The sequence below is a fragment of the Oncorhynchus kisutch genome, linkage group LG8 (assembly GCF_002021735.2).
Source record: "Oncorhynchus kisutch isolate 150728-3 linkage group LG8, Okis_V2, whole genome shotgun sequence".
Taxonomy (NCBI): domain Eukaryota; kingdom Metazoa; phylum Chordata; class Actinopteri; order Salmoniformes; family Salmonidae; genus Oncorhynchus; species Oncorhynchus kisutch.
The window spans coordinates 58,344,595-58,363,316 of NC_034181.2; the positions used below are offsets into that span (position 1 = coordinate 58,344,595).

The following is an 18,722-nucleotide window of genomic DNA, read 5'->3' on the forward strand; positions in this document are numbered from 1 at the left end:
ATTAAGAAGTTGGAGCTCTTCTCTGTCTGCATTAACAAGGACAGCACACAGGTCTTTCCATCATTATATGATTTGTTATGTGCAAATGAACTTAAGCGTACGGACAATGTAAAATATGACATAGCGAAGCACCTGAGCGAGTTGGGTGCACAATTACACAGGTACTTTCCCGAAACAGATGACACAAACAACTGGATTTGTTATCCCTTTCATGCCCCGCCTCCAGTCCACTTACTGATATCTGAACAAGAGAGCCTCATCGAAATTGCATCAAGCGGTTCTGTGAAAATTGAATTTAATCAGAAGCCACTGCCAGATTTCTGGAGAGGGCTACGCTCAGAGTATCCTGCCTTGGCAAATCGCGCTGTTAAGACACTGATGCCCTTTGCAACCACGTACCTATGTTAGAGTGGATTCTCTGCCCTCACTAGCATGAAAAGTAAGTACAGGCACAAATTATGTGGAAAATTATTTAAGACTGAAACTCTCTCCAATACAACCCAACATTGCAGAGTTATGTGCATCCTTTTAAGCACACCCTTCTCATTAACCTGTGGTGAGTTATTCACCATTTATGATGAACTAATAAGGTTTTATATGTAAGATGGTTAAATAAAGAGCAAAATTACAGATTATTATAATATTATTATTTGTGCCCTGGTCCTATAAGAGCCCCTTTGTCACTTCCCACGAGCCGGGTTGTGACAAAAACTGAAACTCATTCTTAAGTTTAATAAATGTATCGTATAGTGTGTGTGGCAGGCTTACAACACCCCTTGTGTGCACATTAGGTAATACCTTATAGTGCAGTGTATAGTGCAGAAACGGTATGAAAAGGTCTAAAAATCTGGATACCTTCCAACCCTATTATGAATTGATTGGAAGTGAACAGGGAAACCCAAAGGCTGCATGATGGGTGGGAGGTCTGTAAATGAGCACAGAGCGAGGCGGGGAGTGTTTTCTGAATGCTGAAGTGTTCTAATTCGCAGCCCAGCATTGGCAACGCTTATTCATATCTGATAGGATGCCAGGTTGCTTTCTCACAGACATTCTTCAGTTCAAAATATCTTGCTCCGTCCCATTAATTATGCAGGAGAGCTGCAGATATGTAGTGTTGCGTTGAGGCTTTTTCTCTGCCGCTCTCCTTCTCGCTTCTGCTCTGCAAGCCTCCCTCTTTTTACTCCCTGCCTCTCTTCCCCACTATCTCTGTGTATCTCTCTCACTATAATTCACTTGTTTTCACCCCCAAACTCTTTCCTATGTGTGTGTGTTTGAAGGACTGTAGTGTGTGGGAGGGTGCGTTGGGGGAACAGTTGTCTATGCTCGTGCTCTTCTTGCTCCTGGTGATTGTAGAGTACTCAGCAGTGAGTGCGGGATCCTATGCCCTCCCATCGTTCTCTGTCTGCATTATTAATTGTCAGAGGTACAAACCATTGTTGTTTGGTCCCCGCAGGCACCCAACCGCGCTCTCCCAAATGAAAAGCACTGATTGCATCCTGTGGAGAGAAAAAAAAAACTGTTATCTTTATAGTTGTTTTAAAAGGCATTTTCAAATTACTAAAGGCAGTACACCAAGTAAATACTTACGAGAGAAGAAAAAGGTCCATGATTCTACCCACAGTAGTATGCATCTCCTTAGTGAAGAACACACGCACAAAAGTAAAAAGCTTTCTGGGTATCACTTCAGTAAACACAGGGATGAGGCTTTATTTTGTGCATGAGAGTGTCACTGCTATGCTAACATTTCCCGAAGGGGCCCAGCAGAAGATTCATGTGGCACTGCTGGTGGCGGGAATTGCACACAGACACATAAATGGGAGGGAAAAACATTCATCAAGGTGGCAGAGACTTGAGCAAGGAGGCCCATCCAATCACAGCAGAGAATAAAGGGAAGGCATAAAAGTCCATGCAGCAAGGTCATTTGAAAAAGGAACAGATAAGAATGTGAGATCAAGTGGTAAATCTCCTGTATGTGGAGCCTTTGTGATCCTCACAGATGCCTGTCCCATTAACCAAAGCCAATGCTCTGTTACACTGCCTCTGCTCATGCTTTCTCCAACACTTCTCTAACCTGTGTGTGGAAACCATTAAACAGCACTCAGGCTGTTACATGTTCTGTAGATGATGATTATTCTTTGAGGAGTGTTTTTCTTCACCTCTCTGCTCATATTGGTATTTGGCTTGTTTTGTTTCAGCACAGTGCCTTATTCTGGTTTCACTGTTAGTGAAATATTGACAGTTGCATTGTTCCTTACGCCGGAGTATGGATTTAACCAGTCTGTGGTTTCTCCACAGTCATAGGCTGGTGTCCACAGTAGTCTATGCAGCAGCAGTCAGTGAACAGGTTGACTATGTCACTTCAGCGCTTCTGGGTAATTGGCAAAATCTGCTCTGCAACACAGTGCAGAGATGGCCTTTAAAATTTCAACTCACTTCAAAGAGGATAAACAAATCAGGAGATGACTTGGAGTTTGGAGGCCCTAGCCATTGTATTTGCTCTCTTCTTCTATGTGATATCCGTCAGGTGCGTGCGTGCGCGCTAATTTTATAGGGACATAGTGTAAGTGACCACAAGCTTCTGTGTGTTCCCAATGATGGATTGCTCGTCAGGAGGGAGTAGGAATTCTCGGTATGCCTGACTGATGCATTGAGTCCCAAGTCACGTACAGTGCATTTGGTCTTACCTTTCAGATTCCTCCGGGAATCATGTTGACCCTTTGGACTCAACGATCTTGTATCTGATGGCAGTTCAGCTAAGTTCTCCGGTGTTCCCTCCTACCCTCACATTTCCTCTGAGTACAGGGTGCATGTTTTGATTCAGTTCTCTAGTAGGTGTCTGACCAATGTCAAAGCGGGCTCCCAAGTGGCACAGTGGTCTAAGTCACTGCAGTACCTGGTTTGAATCCAGGCTTCATCACATCTGGCCGTGATTGGGAGTTCCATAGGGCGGCGCACAAGTGTCGTCCGTGTTTGGCCGGGGTAGGCTGTCATTGTAAATAAGAATTTGTTCTTAACTGACTTGCCTAGTTAAAAAAAGGTTATACCTGTGGTAGTTGGTCCTATGTGATATTCAGAAGTCCTATGCCCCATTTCCCTTGTTTCACCCTCAGGCTGCTGCCCCCTGGTTATGGGACCTTTGACTGCAGTCTTGCAGTTTGGGTCATTTGGATACATTTTACAATGCAAAGAAAATGTACAGTGCAAATCTAGTTATGTTAAAAACAATGTGCTACAGTGCATTTGTCTATGTCAGCGTAGTGCATTGGTCATTATTGTAACACAGTCATTCTTGGTTTCAAGTCTCTGTTGACCATGGACAGCTTCTGTCTATTGAATAACCCTTAACCACACTATCATTTTCCAGAACAGTTCCTACAGCACATTGTAACTTGTTTTTCAAAAACATAATGTGTACTAAATATTTACACTCCTTGCTGTTAGAGTATTGGAAGAACACCATTATGGTCACTTACTCAGGATGAATATATTCATAAGAACATATACCAATGTTTTTTATTTGTTTTTGCCCAGCCATTATAACTGTCCTGGGAGCAATTAAATATGTGAAGTGTCCCATTCTGTCTCTAACTTCCTTCCCTAAACTATCTGCATGTTGCATACATTTCCTGCGAACTAATTAAAGTGAATCAATGACACAACACTTCAAAATGGCGGCATATGTCACATCCATCAGCGGTGAACAAAGGACACTCTTAATTGTTTTGTTCCTGTGGTTCCTGTAAACGGCTTGTCACGGCTCACACTCCACAGCCTGCTTGTTATGTAAGTTTTCCTTGTCACTCCTCCTGCAACACACACACCCGCGCATGTAGGCACACACACACACACACACACACACACACACACACACACACACACACACACACACACACACACACACACACACACACACACACACACTCACACACACACACACACACTCACACACACACACACACACACACACACACACACACACACACACACACACACACACACACACACACACACACACACACACACACACATTCCCTTCCAGTTTCTCAGTGAATGCTGTATCTTAAAAAAGGCAATGAATTGTACTGCAAAAATGACAATGACCACAAAGGGGTTATGTGTGACAGTTACTTACACTTCACATGCCTGATGTCCCCGATCAAGCAATGGCTCAGGGGAGCAATTTTTGTGATACTGACAACTATGTATTCTGGATATTCTGGGCAGGAACACAGTATCTGATATTCAACAGGTCTTCAAATCAAATCAAATGTTATTTGTCAGATACACGTGGTTAGCAGATGCGAGTGTAGCGAAATGCTTGTGCTTGTAGTTATGACAGTGCAGTAATATCTAACAAGTAATCTAACAATTCCCCAACAACTAACTAATACACACATTTCTAAAGGGGTGAATGAGAATATGTACATATAAGTATATGGATGAGTGATGGCCCGAGCGGTATAGGTGCAATAGATGGTATAAAATACACTATATATACATGTGATATGAGTAATGTAAGATTTGTAAACATTATTAAAGTGGCATTATTTAAAGTGCCATTGTTTAAAGTGACTAGTGATCCATTTATTAAAGTGGCCAGTGATTTGGTCTCAATGCAGGCAGCAGGCTCTCTGAGTTTGTGATTGCTGTTCAGCAGTCTGATGGCCTTGAGATAGAAGCTGTTTTTCAATCTCTCGGTCCCAGCTTTGATGCACCTGTACTGACCTCGCCTTCTGGATGGTAGTGGTTTGAACAGGCAGTGGCTCAGGTGGTTGTTGTCCTTGATGATCTTTTTGGCCTTCCTCTGACATCGGGTGTTGTAGGTGTTATGGAGGGCAGGTAGTTTGCCCCCAGTGATGCGTTGTGCAGACCGCACCGCCCACTGGAGAGCCTAGCGGATGAGGGCAGTGCAGTTGCCGTACCAGGCTGTAATACAACCTGACAGGATGCTCTCGACTGTGCATCTATAAAAGTTTGTCAGGGTTTTGGGCGACAAGCAAAATTTCTTCAGCCTCCTGAGGTTGAAGAGGTGCTGTTGCACCTTCTTCACCACATTGCCTGTGTGATTGGACCATTTCAGTTTGTCTGTGATGTGTACGCCGAGGAACTTAAAACGTTCCACCTTCTCCAGTGATGTCCCTTCAATGTGGATAGGGGGGTGCTCCCTCTGCTGTTTCCTGAGGTCCACGATCATCTCCTTTGTTTTGTTGACATTGAGTAAGAGGTTGTTTTCCTGACACCACACTCTGAGTGCCCCTACCTCCTCCCTGTAGGCTTTCTTGTCATTGTTGGTAATCAGGCCCACCACTGTTGTGTCGTCTGCAAACTTGATGATTGAGTTGGAGGCGTGCATGGCCATGCAGTCATGGGTGAACAGGGAGTACAGGTGGGGGCTCAGCACACACGCTTGTGGGGCCACAGTGTTGAGGGTCAGCGAAGTGGAGATGTTGTTTTCTACATTCACCACCTGGGGGTGGCCCGTCTGAAAGTCCAGGACCCAATTGCACAGGGTGGGGTTGAGTACTATGGTGTTGAATGCTGAGCATTCTTACATAGGTATTCCTTTTGTCCAGATGGGATAGGGCAGTGTGCAGTATGTTGACTAGTCTCCCAAAGAACTTCATGATGACAGAAGTGAGTGCTACGGGGCGGTAGTCATTTAGTTCAGTTATCTTTGCCTTCTTGGGTACAGGAACACTGGTAGCCATCTTGAAGCATGTGAGAACAACAGACTGGGATAGGGAGTGGTTGAATATGTTCGTAAACACACCAGCCAAATGGTCTGCGCATGCTTTGAGGATGCGGCTAGGGATGCTGTCTGGGCCAGCAGCCTTGCGAGGGTTAATGCCTTTATATGTTTTACTCACGTCAGCCACGGAGAAGGAGGGGGGGGCATGGTCCTTGTTAGCGGGCCGCGATAGTGGCACTGTATTATCCTCAAAGCTGGCAAAGAAGGTGTTTAGTTTGTCTGGAAGTGTGACGTCGGTGTCCATGACGTGGCTGGCTTTCTTTTTGTAGTCTGTGATTTCCTGTAGACCCTGCCACATATGTCTTGTGTCTGAGCCATTGAATTGCGACTCCTCCTTGTCCCTGTACTGGCATTTAGCTTGTTAGATTGCCTTGCGTAGGGAATAGCTTCACTGTTTTATTCAGACATATTCCCAGACCTCTTTCCATGATTAAATGCAGTGGATCGCCCTTTCAGTTTTGCGCAAATTCCGCCATCAAGCCATGGGTTCTGGTTAGGTTAGGTTTTAATAGTAACAGTGGGTAAAACATCTCTAAAACACTTCTTTATAAACACACTGAGTCAGCGTATATGTCGATGTTGTTCTCTGAGGCTGACCGGAACATATTCCAGTCCGATCAAAACAATTTTGAAGCGTGGCTTCCGATTGGTCCTTCAAACATGGCATGTTTCTCGTCAATGGTACATCCTGTTTGATTTTCTGCTTATAAGACGGAAGGAGCAAGATGGCGTCGTGGTTGGATTTACCGAAGGGAGGGCGGGGGAGGGCTTTGTATGCATCGCTGAAGTTAGAGTAGCAGTGGTCGAGGGTATTGCACATGCGCGTTGCGCAGTCAATATGCTGGAAGCATTTAGGTAGACTTGTTCTCAGATTTGCTTTGTTAAAATCCCCAGCTACAATAAATGCAGCCTCAGGGTGTATGGTTTCCAGTTTGCGTATAGTCCAGTGAAGTTCCTTGATAGCCATCTTGGTGTCTGCTTGAGGGGGAATGTACACAGCTGTGACTATAAATGACAAGAATTTTCTTGGTAGGTAAAATGGCCGGCACTTGATTGTAATTCATTCTAGATCGGATGAGCAGAGGGACTTGAATTCCTGTATCTTGTTGTGATTACACCATGAGCCGTTAATCACAAAGCATCTTTGATGTAAACACATGCATTTTGATAATGCCCTGGCCGTACTGTCTTTCATTTCTTTCTCCTATCCATTGAAGTAGCCCTACTCACACACAATGTTAAGCATGGTTATGCATTACCTGGGTTATGAAGAGTGATCTGTTGAGGGAGAGAATGCTTTACTGACGGATTATTATTTCTCGTCAGACTTTTACACCATGTTCTTGTCTCCTCATGAGCAATATGGAATGTAACACCATTTTCAGTGACAGTGCTAGTGGTAAATCATACTGGATTGAACATTGGTTGGGAAATTGGACTGCCATGTTGAGTGGCAGATGACAAAGTTCACTCTTTCAAGTTGTTTCCATACTGATTTGTTTCAGAATTTCCATCAGATCCATCTGCCTCATCAAAGTTAATATGTAACCCATATGGAACCTGGTTGTCAACCCTGAGAATACATTGGCAGCATTCCAAATATGGCATTGCACCTACAGTACATGGTTGTTTACTGAACCTTGTTTATCCTATTTCTATAGTCAAGAGTTTGGGCCTGCTGTTTTCATGTGACACAGTCCTGACTTTGCTTAATGTGTTTCCCAGTCTATGCATTTCAATCAACAGGGTCATACAGCAGCCGCATTCACTACAGCAAGGTAAGCCAATCCACATGAGTCTCTTAGTCTGACCATGAGCTGTTTTTCTATTGTGGCACAGCCAGAAAAGATAACAGCGCCAACATCTATCTGATGATCATTAATACGTGGTCATTCTCTTGTCACAAGGCTAGTGCATTCATAGACCATTCACTACCGGTCAGCCAGTTGAGGATTGGCACTCATTTGATTTGACCTAGAAACCAGAGGAGATGATGGGCCCGGGGGAATATCCATTCATCACCATGATGAGTCACTGAAACTTAATTCACATACGGTATTTTTCAATACATTTGAGTATAAATAGGTGAAGATAGAAAATAGCAATTATTTCAAGGACATTATTTTCATAATATTTATTTGTATATTATTTACAATCTCAGATGAGGCTAGACATACAGTAAATAATACTGCTATTCTAACCACTGAACATGGTGTTCTTGGAGACTCTTTAGTCTATGTGCACTCCACAGTGCAGACACAGTGAGATAAATAGCACGGGTGTATCCAAGGTTGTAGAGTTGGATACTACTTTCCTGATGTCTACGTGACTGCATATATATATAAACTCAGCAAAAAAAGAAACATCCCTTTTTCAGGACCCTGTCTTTCAATGATAACTTGTAAAAATCCAAATAACTTCACAGATCTTCATTGTAAAGGGTTTAAACACTGTTTCCCATGCTTGTTCAATGAACCATAAACAATTAATGAACATGCACTCGTGGAACGGTCGTTAAGACACTAACAGCTTACAGATGGTAGGCAATTAAGGTCCCAGTTATGAAAACTTAGGACACTAATGAGGCCTTTCTACTGACTCTGAAAAACACCAAACGAAAGATGCTGATGGTCCCTGCTCATCTGCTTGAGCATACCTTAGGCATGCTGCAAGGAGGCACCAGGACTGCAGATGTGGCCAGGGCAATAAATTGCAATGTCCGTACTATGAGACGCCTAAGACAGCGATACAGGGAGACAGGATGGACAGCTGATCAACCTCGCAGTGGCAGTCCTCACCAGACATCACCGGCAACTAAGTTGCCTATGGGCACAAACCCACCGTCGCTGGACCAGACAGGACTGGGAAAAAGTGCTCTTCACTGACAAGTCGCGGTTTTGCCTCACCAGAGGTGATGGTCGGATTCTCGTTTATCGTCGAAGGAATGAGAGTTACACCGCGGCCTGCACTTTGGAGTGGGATCGATTTGGAGGTGGAGGGTCCATCATGGTCTGGGGCAGTGTGTCAGAGCATCATTGGACTGAGCTTGTTGTCATTGCAGGCAATCTCAACGCTGTTCGTTACAAGGAAGACATCCTCCTCCCTCATGTGGTACCCTTCCTGCAGGCTCATGCTGACATGACCCTCCAGCATGACAATGACACCAGCCATACTGCTTCGTTCTGTGCGTGATTTCCTGCAAGACAGTGTTCTGCCATGGCCAGCGAAGCCTGGGACCTGTTGGATCGAAGGGTGAGGGCTAGTGCCATTCCCCCCAGAAATGCTGGGAACTTGCAGGTGCCTTGGTGGAAGAGTGGGGTAACATCTCACAGCAAGAACTGGTAAATCTGGTGCAGTCCATGACGAGGAGACTTAATGCAGTACTTAATGCAGCTGGTGGCCACACCAGATACTGACTGTTACTTTTGATTTTGAACCCTCTTTTGTTCAGGGACACATGATTCCACTTCTGTGAGTCTCATGTCTGTGGAACTTGTTCAGTTTATGTCTCAGTTGTTGAAACTTGTTATGTTCATACAAATATTTACACATGTTAAGTTTCCTGAAAATAAACGGCGTTGACAGTGAGAGGACGTTTACATTCTCCCTTACTGTCAGTGGCGAGCCAATCAGGATAGCCCGTCTGAGGTCCTGTTAGCCCCATGGGCCCCTGGCAACACTGGAGCATCAGCCAGAGACAATTATGACACTGGGAAACAAAAGCCATGGCACTAACAAAGAGTTCCCACTCCCACTGCCATCATGCCACAACTGACATCACTAAGCCTCTGGATTTATCCCCTCCAGTTTTCAAGGAAGATTCCTATTGATTTTCTATCACTGTAGGAATGTACACAGTAAATGGGAAGTGCCCTCTTAGTTTTTCATCTGATGAGACAAAGGGATATACCCCAACAACTTTATCCCGCCCTCGCTCTTGAAACGCTAGCTTTTGCACCATAAAGACCATGACCATAACTCCTATTTGCCTAATAGTTTCATAACCTGCGGACATAACATTTGTTTTTTTATAATTTGTGTAGCAATAAGTCCTCAGTAATCTAGTTAATATTAATGAGAATACATTAGGTTTACCATAGGAACACAATCTGTAGCATCTCTGGGTGTTTGTGGACGGCTGGAACAAAAAAAAAGTGTCTTTAGACAGGGGGATAGCATGGATTCGTTCATCCATCACAAAAGTAGTTCAGAAACTACCACATACTGTAAGTGACATTTGTTTGAGAATTAACGTCAGTAGTGTGACTGCACACGTCAGTCGATTTAGGCCTCAAACCTGCAGAGGTTTTGTCACAGACCCAAATCAGCTTTGGAATTTAATTTGTATAAGAAATTGTTATTTTTCATCACCTGAAGTTTATAGGTGTTACATATTTGTAATTGCACCGGTGGGCTACAGGCATCAAATCAAACCAGAGACAATATTCCCACAATTGAGTTTCCTCGACCAAGGGCCCAGTGGTGCATCCAACTCTGCAGTCATGAGTGTCCCCGAATTCTCGGTACAATATCCAGGCTGGACAAGCTAATCTGTACTGATTTGAAACAGTGCCAAACAGAAGCTTTTTTAATCCCTCACCTTTTTTTTATCAGAGGAGTGGAGAATGTACCCCTCTGAAAAGAAAAAGGTAGAGGGGGCTATTTCATGGCCCACTAGTTCCACTGTTTTGTTCCACACTTCAATCCCTATGTATTGTCACATAGTTTGGATTTGCTATTTGCTGCAGTCACACCTTTCAAGGAATCAGAGGTATGAAGGTGCCTTCATAATTAAATGCAAATATGGCTCCATTTTCCCACTGCCACTGTAGTATTAGCAATTTAACTTTTAGGCAGATAAGACTTATTATCTCTGAAAAGTGGAGCAATTTCCTGTCCTGTCCTAATTTCATTTGACAATTGGCAAATACCTATAGCAGATACAATATACAGTACATTATTCTCAACCAGCGTTGCAGGAATAGACACATTTTTATTGTTGCATACATCAATAGTACTTCAATTGTAACTAATTTGTATTATTTCCCTACATTCCCTGATCCCTAAACGTGGACTTTGTGACACTTTCAAATAATCTAGGTTTACTAAAGTGCTGGTATTGTAACAGCACGTGAAACTGTTGAGTGATTTAGTAAGCCCTGGCAATGGTAAGGGTCATCACAGCACATGAATAACTAACAAACACGTCTCAAAGGGCCACTTGAGGCTCTCTATGTTAAATAATTGGGTAGCAATAGCAAAGCAGGTTTTTAGTCAGAGTGCAATGGTGGTCTATATGTTTTGTTTTTGTAAAAGGGAGGACAGTGTTCCTATTAATCATTGTTAGACATGTTTTGGCTGTATAAAAAGGAAATGCATTCCCCTCATGTACAATATTTAATGACCCTCTCTCATGAAACAATCTTGAAATTCTGTAACATGTCATATGAACAGGCTCATGAGAATATTATACAGTTTATTTATTTTTTATTTATTTAACCAGGTAGGCAAGTTGAGAATAAGTTCTCATTTACAACTGCGACCTGGCCAAGATAAAGCAAAGCAGTTCAACACATACAACAACACAGAGTTACACATGGAATAAACAAACATACAGTCAATAACACAATAGAGGGAAAAAAGTCTATATACAGTGTCTGCAAATGAGGTAAGATAAGGGAGGTAAGGCAATAAATAGGCCATGGTGGTGAAGTAATTACAATATACCAATTCAACACTGGCGTGAATAGATGTGCAGAAGATGAATGTGCAAGTAGAGATACTGGGGTGCAAAGGAGTTAGATAAATACATAAATACAGTATTGGGATGAGGTAGTTGGATGGGCTATTTACAGATGGGCTATGTACAGGTGCAGTGATCTGTGAGCTGCTCTGACAGCTGGTGCTTAAAGCTAGTGAGGGAGATATGAGTCTCCAGCTTCAGTGATTTTTGCAGTTCGTTCCAGTCATTGGCAGCAGAGAACTGGAAGGGAAGGCAGCCAAATGAGGAATTGGCTTTGAGGGTGACCAGTGAGATATGCCTGCTGGAGCACGTGCTACGGGTGGGTGCTGCTATGGTGACCAGTGGGCTGAGATAAGGCGGGGCTTTACCTAGCAGAGACTTGTAGATGACCTGGAGCCAGTGCGTTTGGCAACGAGTATGAAGCGAGGGTCAGCCAACTAGAATGTACAGGTCGCAGTGGTGGGTAGTATATGGGGCTTTGGTGACAAAATAGATGGCACTGTGATAGACTGCATCCAATTTGTTGAGTAGAGTGTTGGAGGCTATTTTGTAGATGACATCGCCGAAGTCAAGGATTGGTAGGATGATCAGTTTTACGAGGGTATGTTTGGCAGCATGAGTGAAGGATGCTTTGTTGCAAAATAGGAAGCCGATTCTAGATTTCATTTTGGATTGGAGATGCTTAGTGTGAGTCTGGAAGGAGAGTTTACAGTCTAGCCAGACACCTATGTATTTGTAGTTGTGCACATATTCTAAGTCAGAACCGTCCAGAGTAGTGATGCTGGACGGGCGGCCAGGTGCGGGCAGCGATCGGTTGAAGAACATGCATTTAGTTTTATGCATTTAAGAGCAGTTGGAGGCCACGGAAGGAGAGTTGTATGGCATTGAAGCTCGTCTGGAGGTTAGTTAACACTGTACCCAAAGAAGGGCCAGAAGTATACAGAATGGTGTCATCTGCGTAGAGGTGGATCAGAGAATCACCCGCAGCAAGAGTGACATCATTGATGTATACAGAGAAGAGAGTCGGCCCGATAATTTAACCCTGTGGCACACCCATAGAGACTGCCAGAGGTCTGGACAACAGGCCCTCCGATTTGACACACTGAACTCTACCAGAGAAGTGTACCTGTAAAACAGATGATGAGCACCACATATTCTGAACTGCAGATTGTCTGTATCTTCAAAGGCACAACTCATGCTCTCTGCCTCAAAACCATTTGCCAAGCCCCAAAGCCAGGTGATACAAGGCAGAACAGAGGGGTTTAGACCAACATACTGTTTGTTCCCTGCCAACAGCTGCATAAGGGAAACATCTCCACCTTTATTCCACACATTTTCTTTCAATGGTCCTAACAACAATTAGCAGAGAAATCTACTAGAATAGAAAAGAGTTAGCATCCTTATATTAAAACTGAGAAGCACCATGTTAAACTGGCCTGGTGTTATTAGACTGTTTGTGCCAGATTAATGGCACATGCCTAATGGCCGGCACAGAGGTGGCCTTAACTAGTGTTGTCCCCCACTATGACCCATTATGTCTCCTGCAGTCAGAAGGCCTGGATACCTGTGGCTAGGCCTGATGCCTTCTGTAACCAGGAACATTTACCGATGTTGTCAGAACACCTGAGAACACATTTTACAAAACAAATTACCATACCATCTGTACTGTCAAGTTGCTGCCTCTGCGAACAGCTTTCCTCCTTTTATTCTCTTCCCACCTGAGCCACAGACTAATGATGAGTTGGGCATCAGCATCAGCCCTGCTCTTTATTGTTCATTTTTCAAAGCTTTCACTGTAAGATTGTTTTCTCTGCTGGGACGTTGTAGCACAGTATGCTGTGTCATTCATGTGTCTGGCAATAATGTTGTCTTTAACCTTACCAATAAGTACCCCTGGCTTTATAGTGGGACCAGGAAGATTACAGGGGGAGAAGCTAGCTGTAAGGAGTGATTATGGGTGTCAGAAGTCCACTCTCTTTTTAATTATATGCCCTTTCTCATATACAGGTACCTCAGTCACCAGGGTGACGGCAACAGATGCAGATGACCCAGTCTATGGAAACAGTGCTAAACTTGTGTACAGCATACTGGAAGGACAGCCCTACTTCTCCATAGACCCCAACACTGGTGAGTGGATTGCCATGGTAAAATACTAAAGCAAATCAAATGCACAGGATCCAGCGGGTGTAAACAGTACAGTGAAATGCCTACTTGCAGGTCTTTCCTCAACAGTGCAAAATACATGTAACATTCAGGATCATGGCATGTAACATTGTTGAGCCTGAACAGATACACTCCTTCCTGTATGGTTCGATGGCAGTCAAAACAAGTGTTGTTTCAGTGAAATGTACAGATTGAATGCATAAAATCCATACATGGACAATTACTCAGCATACAAATTATAGTTGCGTTTTGAGGATATAACTCCCAACAAGATATTCAAGGACTCTTTACATTTAAAAGACAGTGCCGTCTTTTTTTATTCAATCTGCCGTCCGCTTATTCTTCAACCTTGACTCTGCTGTTTTCCTAATTGCATTTTCAGCCGACTTGTTAACAGTGTGTCTGTAAGCAACATGATTAAATAATGGTGAAATTACATTAATAAGCAATGAGATGGAAATCAACTGCTCACAATTTGGAAAAACAACATATAATAAACAAGCTCCAAGAACGTCCAAACCCTATGTACATAATACATATGAAGGCACATTTCTACATATACTGTAGAACCCCTGTTTCCACCTCAACTATATTATGAGTTTATATCACTCACCTCTACCACAATAAAATGGAGAAGGTATAGCGAATCTATGAAAGGACAATTTGAGGATCAGCGTGTACGCTTTGCATGATTACTGAGCAAATGCAGATGGCTCATTCAAGTGAGCCAGCTGTTTTAATGAATGTTAATGACAAATAAAAAGTAAGGGAAAAACAAACATTATTATCCATTTGACACTTCCAACACCATGAAGGAAATGAAATGCATTTGATAAATAAATAAACATCATGCTCCAATCCATCACTTGGTTAATGGACGGTAGAAAAAAAATCCTACCGAATATCTATGGAAATTAGTGTTTGTCTTTCCACCCTTTTCAGTGATGAGGAATTAATTTGAATAGCTAACGATGATCAACAGAGATGACAGTAGAGTGAGTACCAGAGGATAACTGAAGTGTGTGTGCATGTGTGTCTGTGGGTGTGGTGCGTGAGTACATGTGAGTTTGTGTGTGTGTGTGTGTGTGTGTGTGTGTTTGTGTGTGCACTTCTTTTAGGGAGAGTTGTTCTTACCTGCTTCAGACAGGTAAGAACAGTGCATTGTCTCAGGCATAATATGACCAAGGGTGTCAGGCCTTTATTAAGTGTTGATCATTTTTTTGATTATCCTGCCGGCCTCTGTTTGCTGAGCGGATTATCCTTGCCCTGAGCTCTTCATTTTCTGCACCGTGCCACTGCAGTCAATAAGGTTCATTCTGTGTACAATATTTTCGATATATGCAGTACCAGTCAAAAGTTTGGACACACCTATTCAATCCAGGGTTTTTCTTTATTTTTACTATTTGTAGAATAATAGTGAAGACATCAAACTATGAAACAACACATATGCAATCATGTAGTAACCAAAACAGTGTTACACAATATTTTATATTTGAGATTCTTGAACGAAGCCACCGTTTCTTTGCATTGATGACAGCTTTGCACTCTCTTGGCATTCTCTCAACCAGCTTCATGAGATGGTCACCTGGAAAGCATTTCAATTAACAGGTGTGCCTTGTTAAAAGTTAATTTGTGGAAGTTATTTCCTTCTTAATGCGTTTGAGCCAATCAGTTGTGTTGTGACAAGGTAGGGGCGGTAAACAAAAGATAGCCCTATTTGGTAAAAGACCAAGTCCTTATTATGGCAAGAACAGCTAAAATAAGCAAAGAGAAACAACAGTCCATCTTTACTTTAAGACATGAAGGTCAGTCAATGCGGAAAATTTCAAGAACATTTAACGTTTTAGTTCAGTCTCTTAAACCATCAAGTGCTATGATGAAACTGGCTCTCATGAGGACTGCCACAGGAAAGGAAGACCCAGAATTGCCTCTGCTGCAGAGGATAAGTTCATTAATTAACAGCACCTCATATTGCAGCCCAAATAAATGCTTCACAGTGTTCAAGTAACAGACACATCTCAACATCAACTGTTCAGGGGAGATTGTGTGAATCGGGCCTTCATGGTCAAATTGCTGCAAAAAACACTACTTAAGGACACCTATAATAAGAAGAGACTTGCTTGGGCCAAGAAACACAAGCAATGGACATTTGATGGAAATCTGTACTTTGGTCTAAGTCCAAATGCAAGATTTTTAGTTCCAAACACTGTGTCTTTGTGAGACGCAGAGTAGGTGAACGGATGATCTCTGCATGTGTGGTTCCCACCGTGAAGCATGGAGGAGGTATGATGGTGTGGGGTTGCTTTGCTGGTGTCACAGTCTATGATTCATTTACAATTCAAGGCACACTTATTAACCAGCATGGCTACCACAGCATTCTGTAGTGATATGCCATCCCATCTGGTTTGTGCTTAGTGGGACTATCATTTGTTTCGCAACAGGACAATGACCCAAAAAACACATCAAGGCTGAGTAAGGGCTATTTTACCAAGAAGGAGATTGATGGAGTGCTGCATCAGATGACCTGGCCTCCACAATCCCCTGACCTCGACCCAATTGAGATGGTTTGGGATGAGTTGGAAAGCAGAGTGAAGGAAAAGCAGCCAACAAGTGCTCATTATATGTGGGAACTCCTTCGAGACTGTTGGAAAAGCACACAGAGATGCATACCAAGCTTTCCCCCGCCCTCCGTTTGGAAAATCTGACCATAATTATATCCTCCTGATTCCTGCTTACAAGCAAAAACTAAAGCAGGAAGTACCAGTGACTCGCTCAATACGGAAGTGGTCAGATGACGAGGCTGCTACGCGCCAGGACTGTTTTGCTAGCACATACTGGAATATGTTCCATGATTCATCCAATGGCATTGAGGAGTATACCACCTCAGTCATCGGCTTCATCAATAAGTGCATTGACGACGTCGTACAGACGAAGCAACAAACAAGCAAAGCATCAATACAGGATAAAGATTGAATCCTGCTACACCGGCTCTGACGCTCGTCTGATGTGGCAGGGCTTGAAAACTATTACAGACTACAAGGGGAACCCAGACGCAAGCTTCCCAGTGACGCAAGCCTACCAGACGAGCTAAATGCATTTTATGCTCGCTTTCAGGCAAGCAACACTGAAACATGCATGAGAGCACCAGTTGTTCTGGACGACTGTGTGATAACTCTCTCGGTAGCCAAAGTTAGCAGGTCAACATTCACAAAGCTGCGGGGGCAGACTGATTACCAGGACGTGTACTCAAAGCATGCGAGGACCAACTGGCAAGTGTCTTCACTGACATTTTCAACCTCTACCTGACCATAATACCTGCTTGTTTCAAGCAGACCACCATAGTCGCTGTGCCCAAGGAAGCGAAGGTAACCTTCCTAAATGATTACCGCTCCGTAGCACTCACGTCAGTAGCCATGAAGTGCTTTGAAAGGCTGGTCATGGCTCACATCAATGGCATCCTCCCGGATACCCTAGATCCACTCCAGATCCACAGATGACACAATGTCAATCGCACTCCACACTGCTCTTTCCCACCTGGACAAAAGGAACACCTATTTGAGAATGCTGTTAATTGAATACAGCTCAGTGTTCAACACCACAGTGCCCACAAAGCTCATCACTAAGCTAAGGACCCTGGGACTAAACACTTCCCTCTGCAACTGGATCCTGGACTTCCTGACGGGCCTCCTCAGGTGGTAAGGGTAGGCAACAACACGTCTGCCATACTGATCCTCAACACTATGGCCCCTCAGGGGTGTGTATATAATCCTGTCCTGTACGCCCTGTTCACCCACAACTGTCTGGCCAAACACAACTCCAACACCATCATTAAGTTTGCTGACAACATAACAGTGGTAGGCCTGATTACCGACATCGATGAGACAACCTGTAGGAAGGAGGTCAGAGACTTAGCAGTGTGATGCCAGGACAACAACCTCTTCCTCAATGTAAGCAAGACAAAGGAGCTGATCGTGAACTAAAGGAAAAGGAGGGCCGAACAGGCCAACATTAACATCGACGGAGCGGTCATGGAGCAGGTCGAGAGTTTCAAGTTCCTTGGTGTCCATATCACCAACGAACTATCATTGGTCTAACACACCAAGAAAGTCGTGAAGAGGGCACGACAACGCCTTTTCCCACTTAGGAGACTGAACAAATTTGGCATGGGCCCCCAGATCCTCAAAAAGTTCTACAGCTGCACCATTGAGAGCATCCTGACCAGTTACATCATCGCCTGGTATGGCAGCTGCTCTGCATCTGACCGTAAGGCGCTACAGAGGTTGGTGCGTATGGCCCAGGACATCACTGGGGCCAAAGTTCCTGCCATCCAAGAACCTATATAATAGGCGGTGTCAGAGGGAAGCCCAAAAAATTGTCAGAGGCTCCAGTCACACAAGTCATAGACTGTTTTCTCTACTACCACACGACAAGCGGTACAGGAGGACCAAGTCTAGAACCAAATTGGCTCCTTAACAGCTTCTACCCCCAAGCAATAAGACTGCTGAACAATTAATGAAATGGCCACCGGACTATTTACATCGACCCCCCATTTGTTTTGTACACTGCTGCTGATCGCTTTTTATTATCTATGCGTAGTCACTTCACCCCTACCTACATGTACAAATTACCTCGACTAACCATTGACTCGGTAACGGTACCCCCTGTATATAGCCTCGTTATTGTTATTTTATTGTGTTACTTTTATAATTTTTTACTTTAGCTTATTTGGTAAATATTTTCTAAACTCTTCTTGAACTGCACTGTTGGTTAAGGGCTTTCCAAGTAAGCATTTCAAGGTAAGGTCTACACTTGTTGTATTCGGTGCATGTGACAAATACATAATTTTGATTTGATTTGGCTGAGAGAATGCCAAGAGTGTTTAAAGCTGTCATCAAGGCAAAGGGTGGCTACTTCGAAGAAATCTAAAATCAATTTTTAATTGATTTGTTTATTAAGACTCTTTTGGTTTCTACATGATTCCATATGTGTTATTTCATAGTTTTGATGTCTTTATTAGTATTCTACAGTGTAGAAAATAGTCAACATAAAGAAAAAACCTTGAATGAG

The 18,722-nt window shown here is 43.4% G+C and overlaps 1 protein-coding gene across 2 annotated transcripts in view; it reads left to right on the plus strand.

Moving 5' to 3' along the window:
* LOC109895023 (cadherin-8-like) overlaps positions 1–18,722 on the plus strand; it is an 87,826-nt gene that overhangs the window by 47,152 nt on the left and 21,952 nt on the right. For both annotated transcript variants that reach the window (XM_031830737.1, XM_031830736.1), the window contains exon 4: positions 13,500–13,619. In XM_031830737.1, coding sequence (XP_031686597.1) covers positions 13,500–13,619 — 120 coding nt within the window. The remainder of the gene's footprint in view (positions 1–13,499; positions 13,620–18,722) is intronic.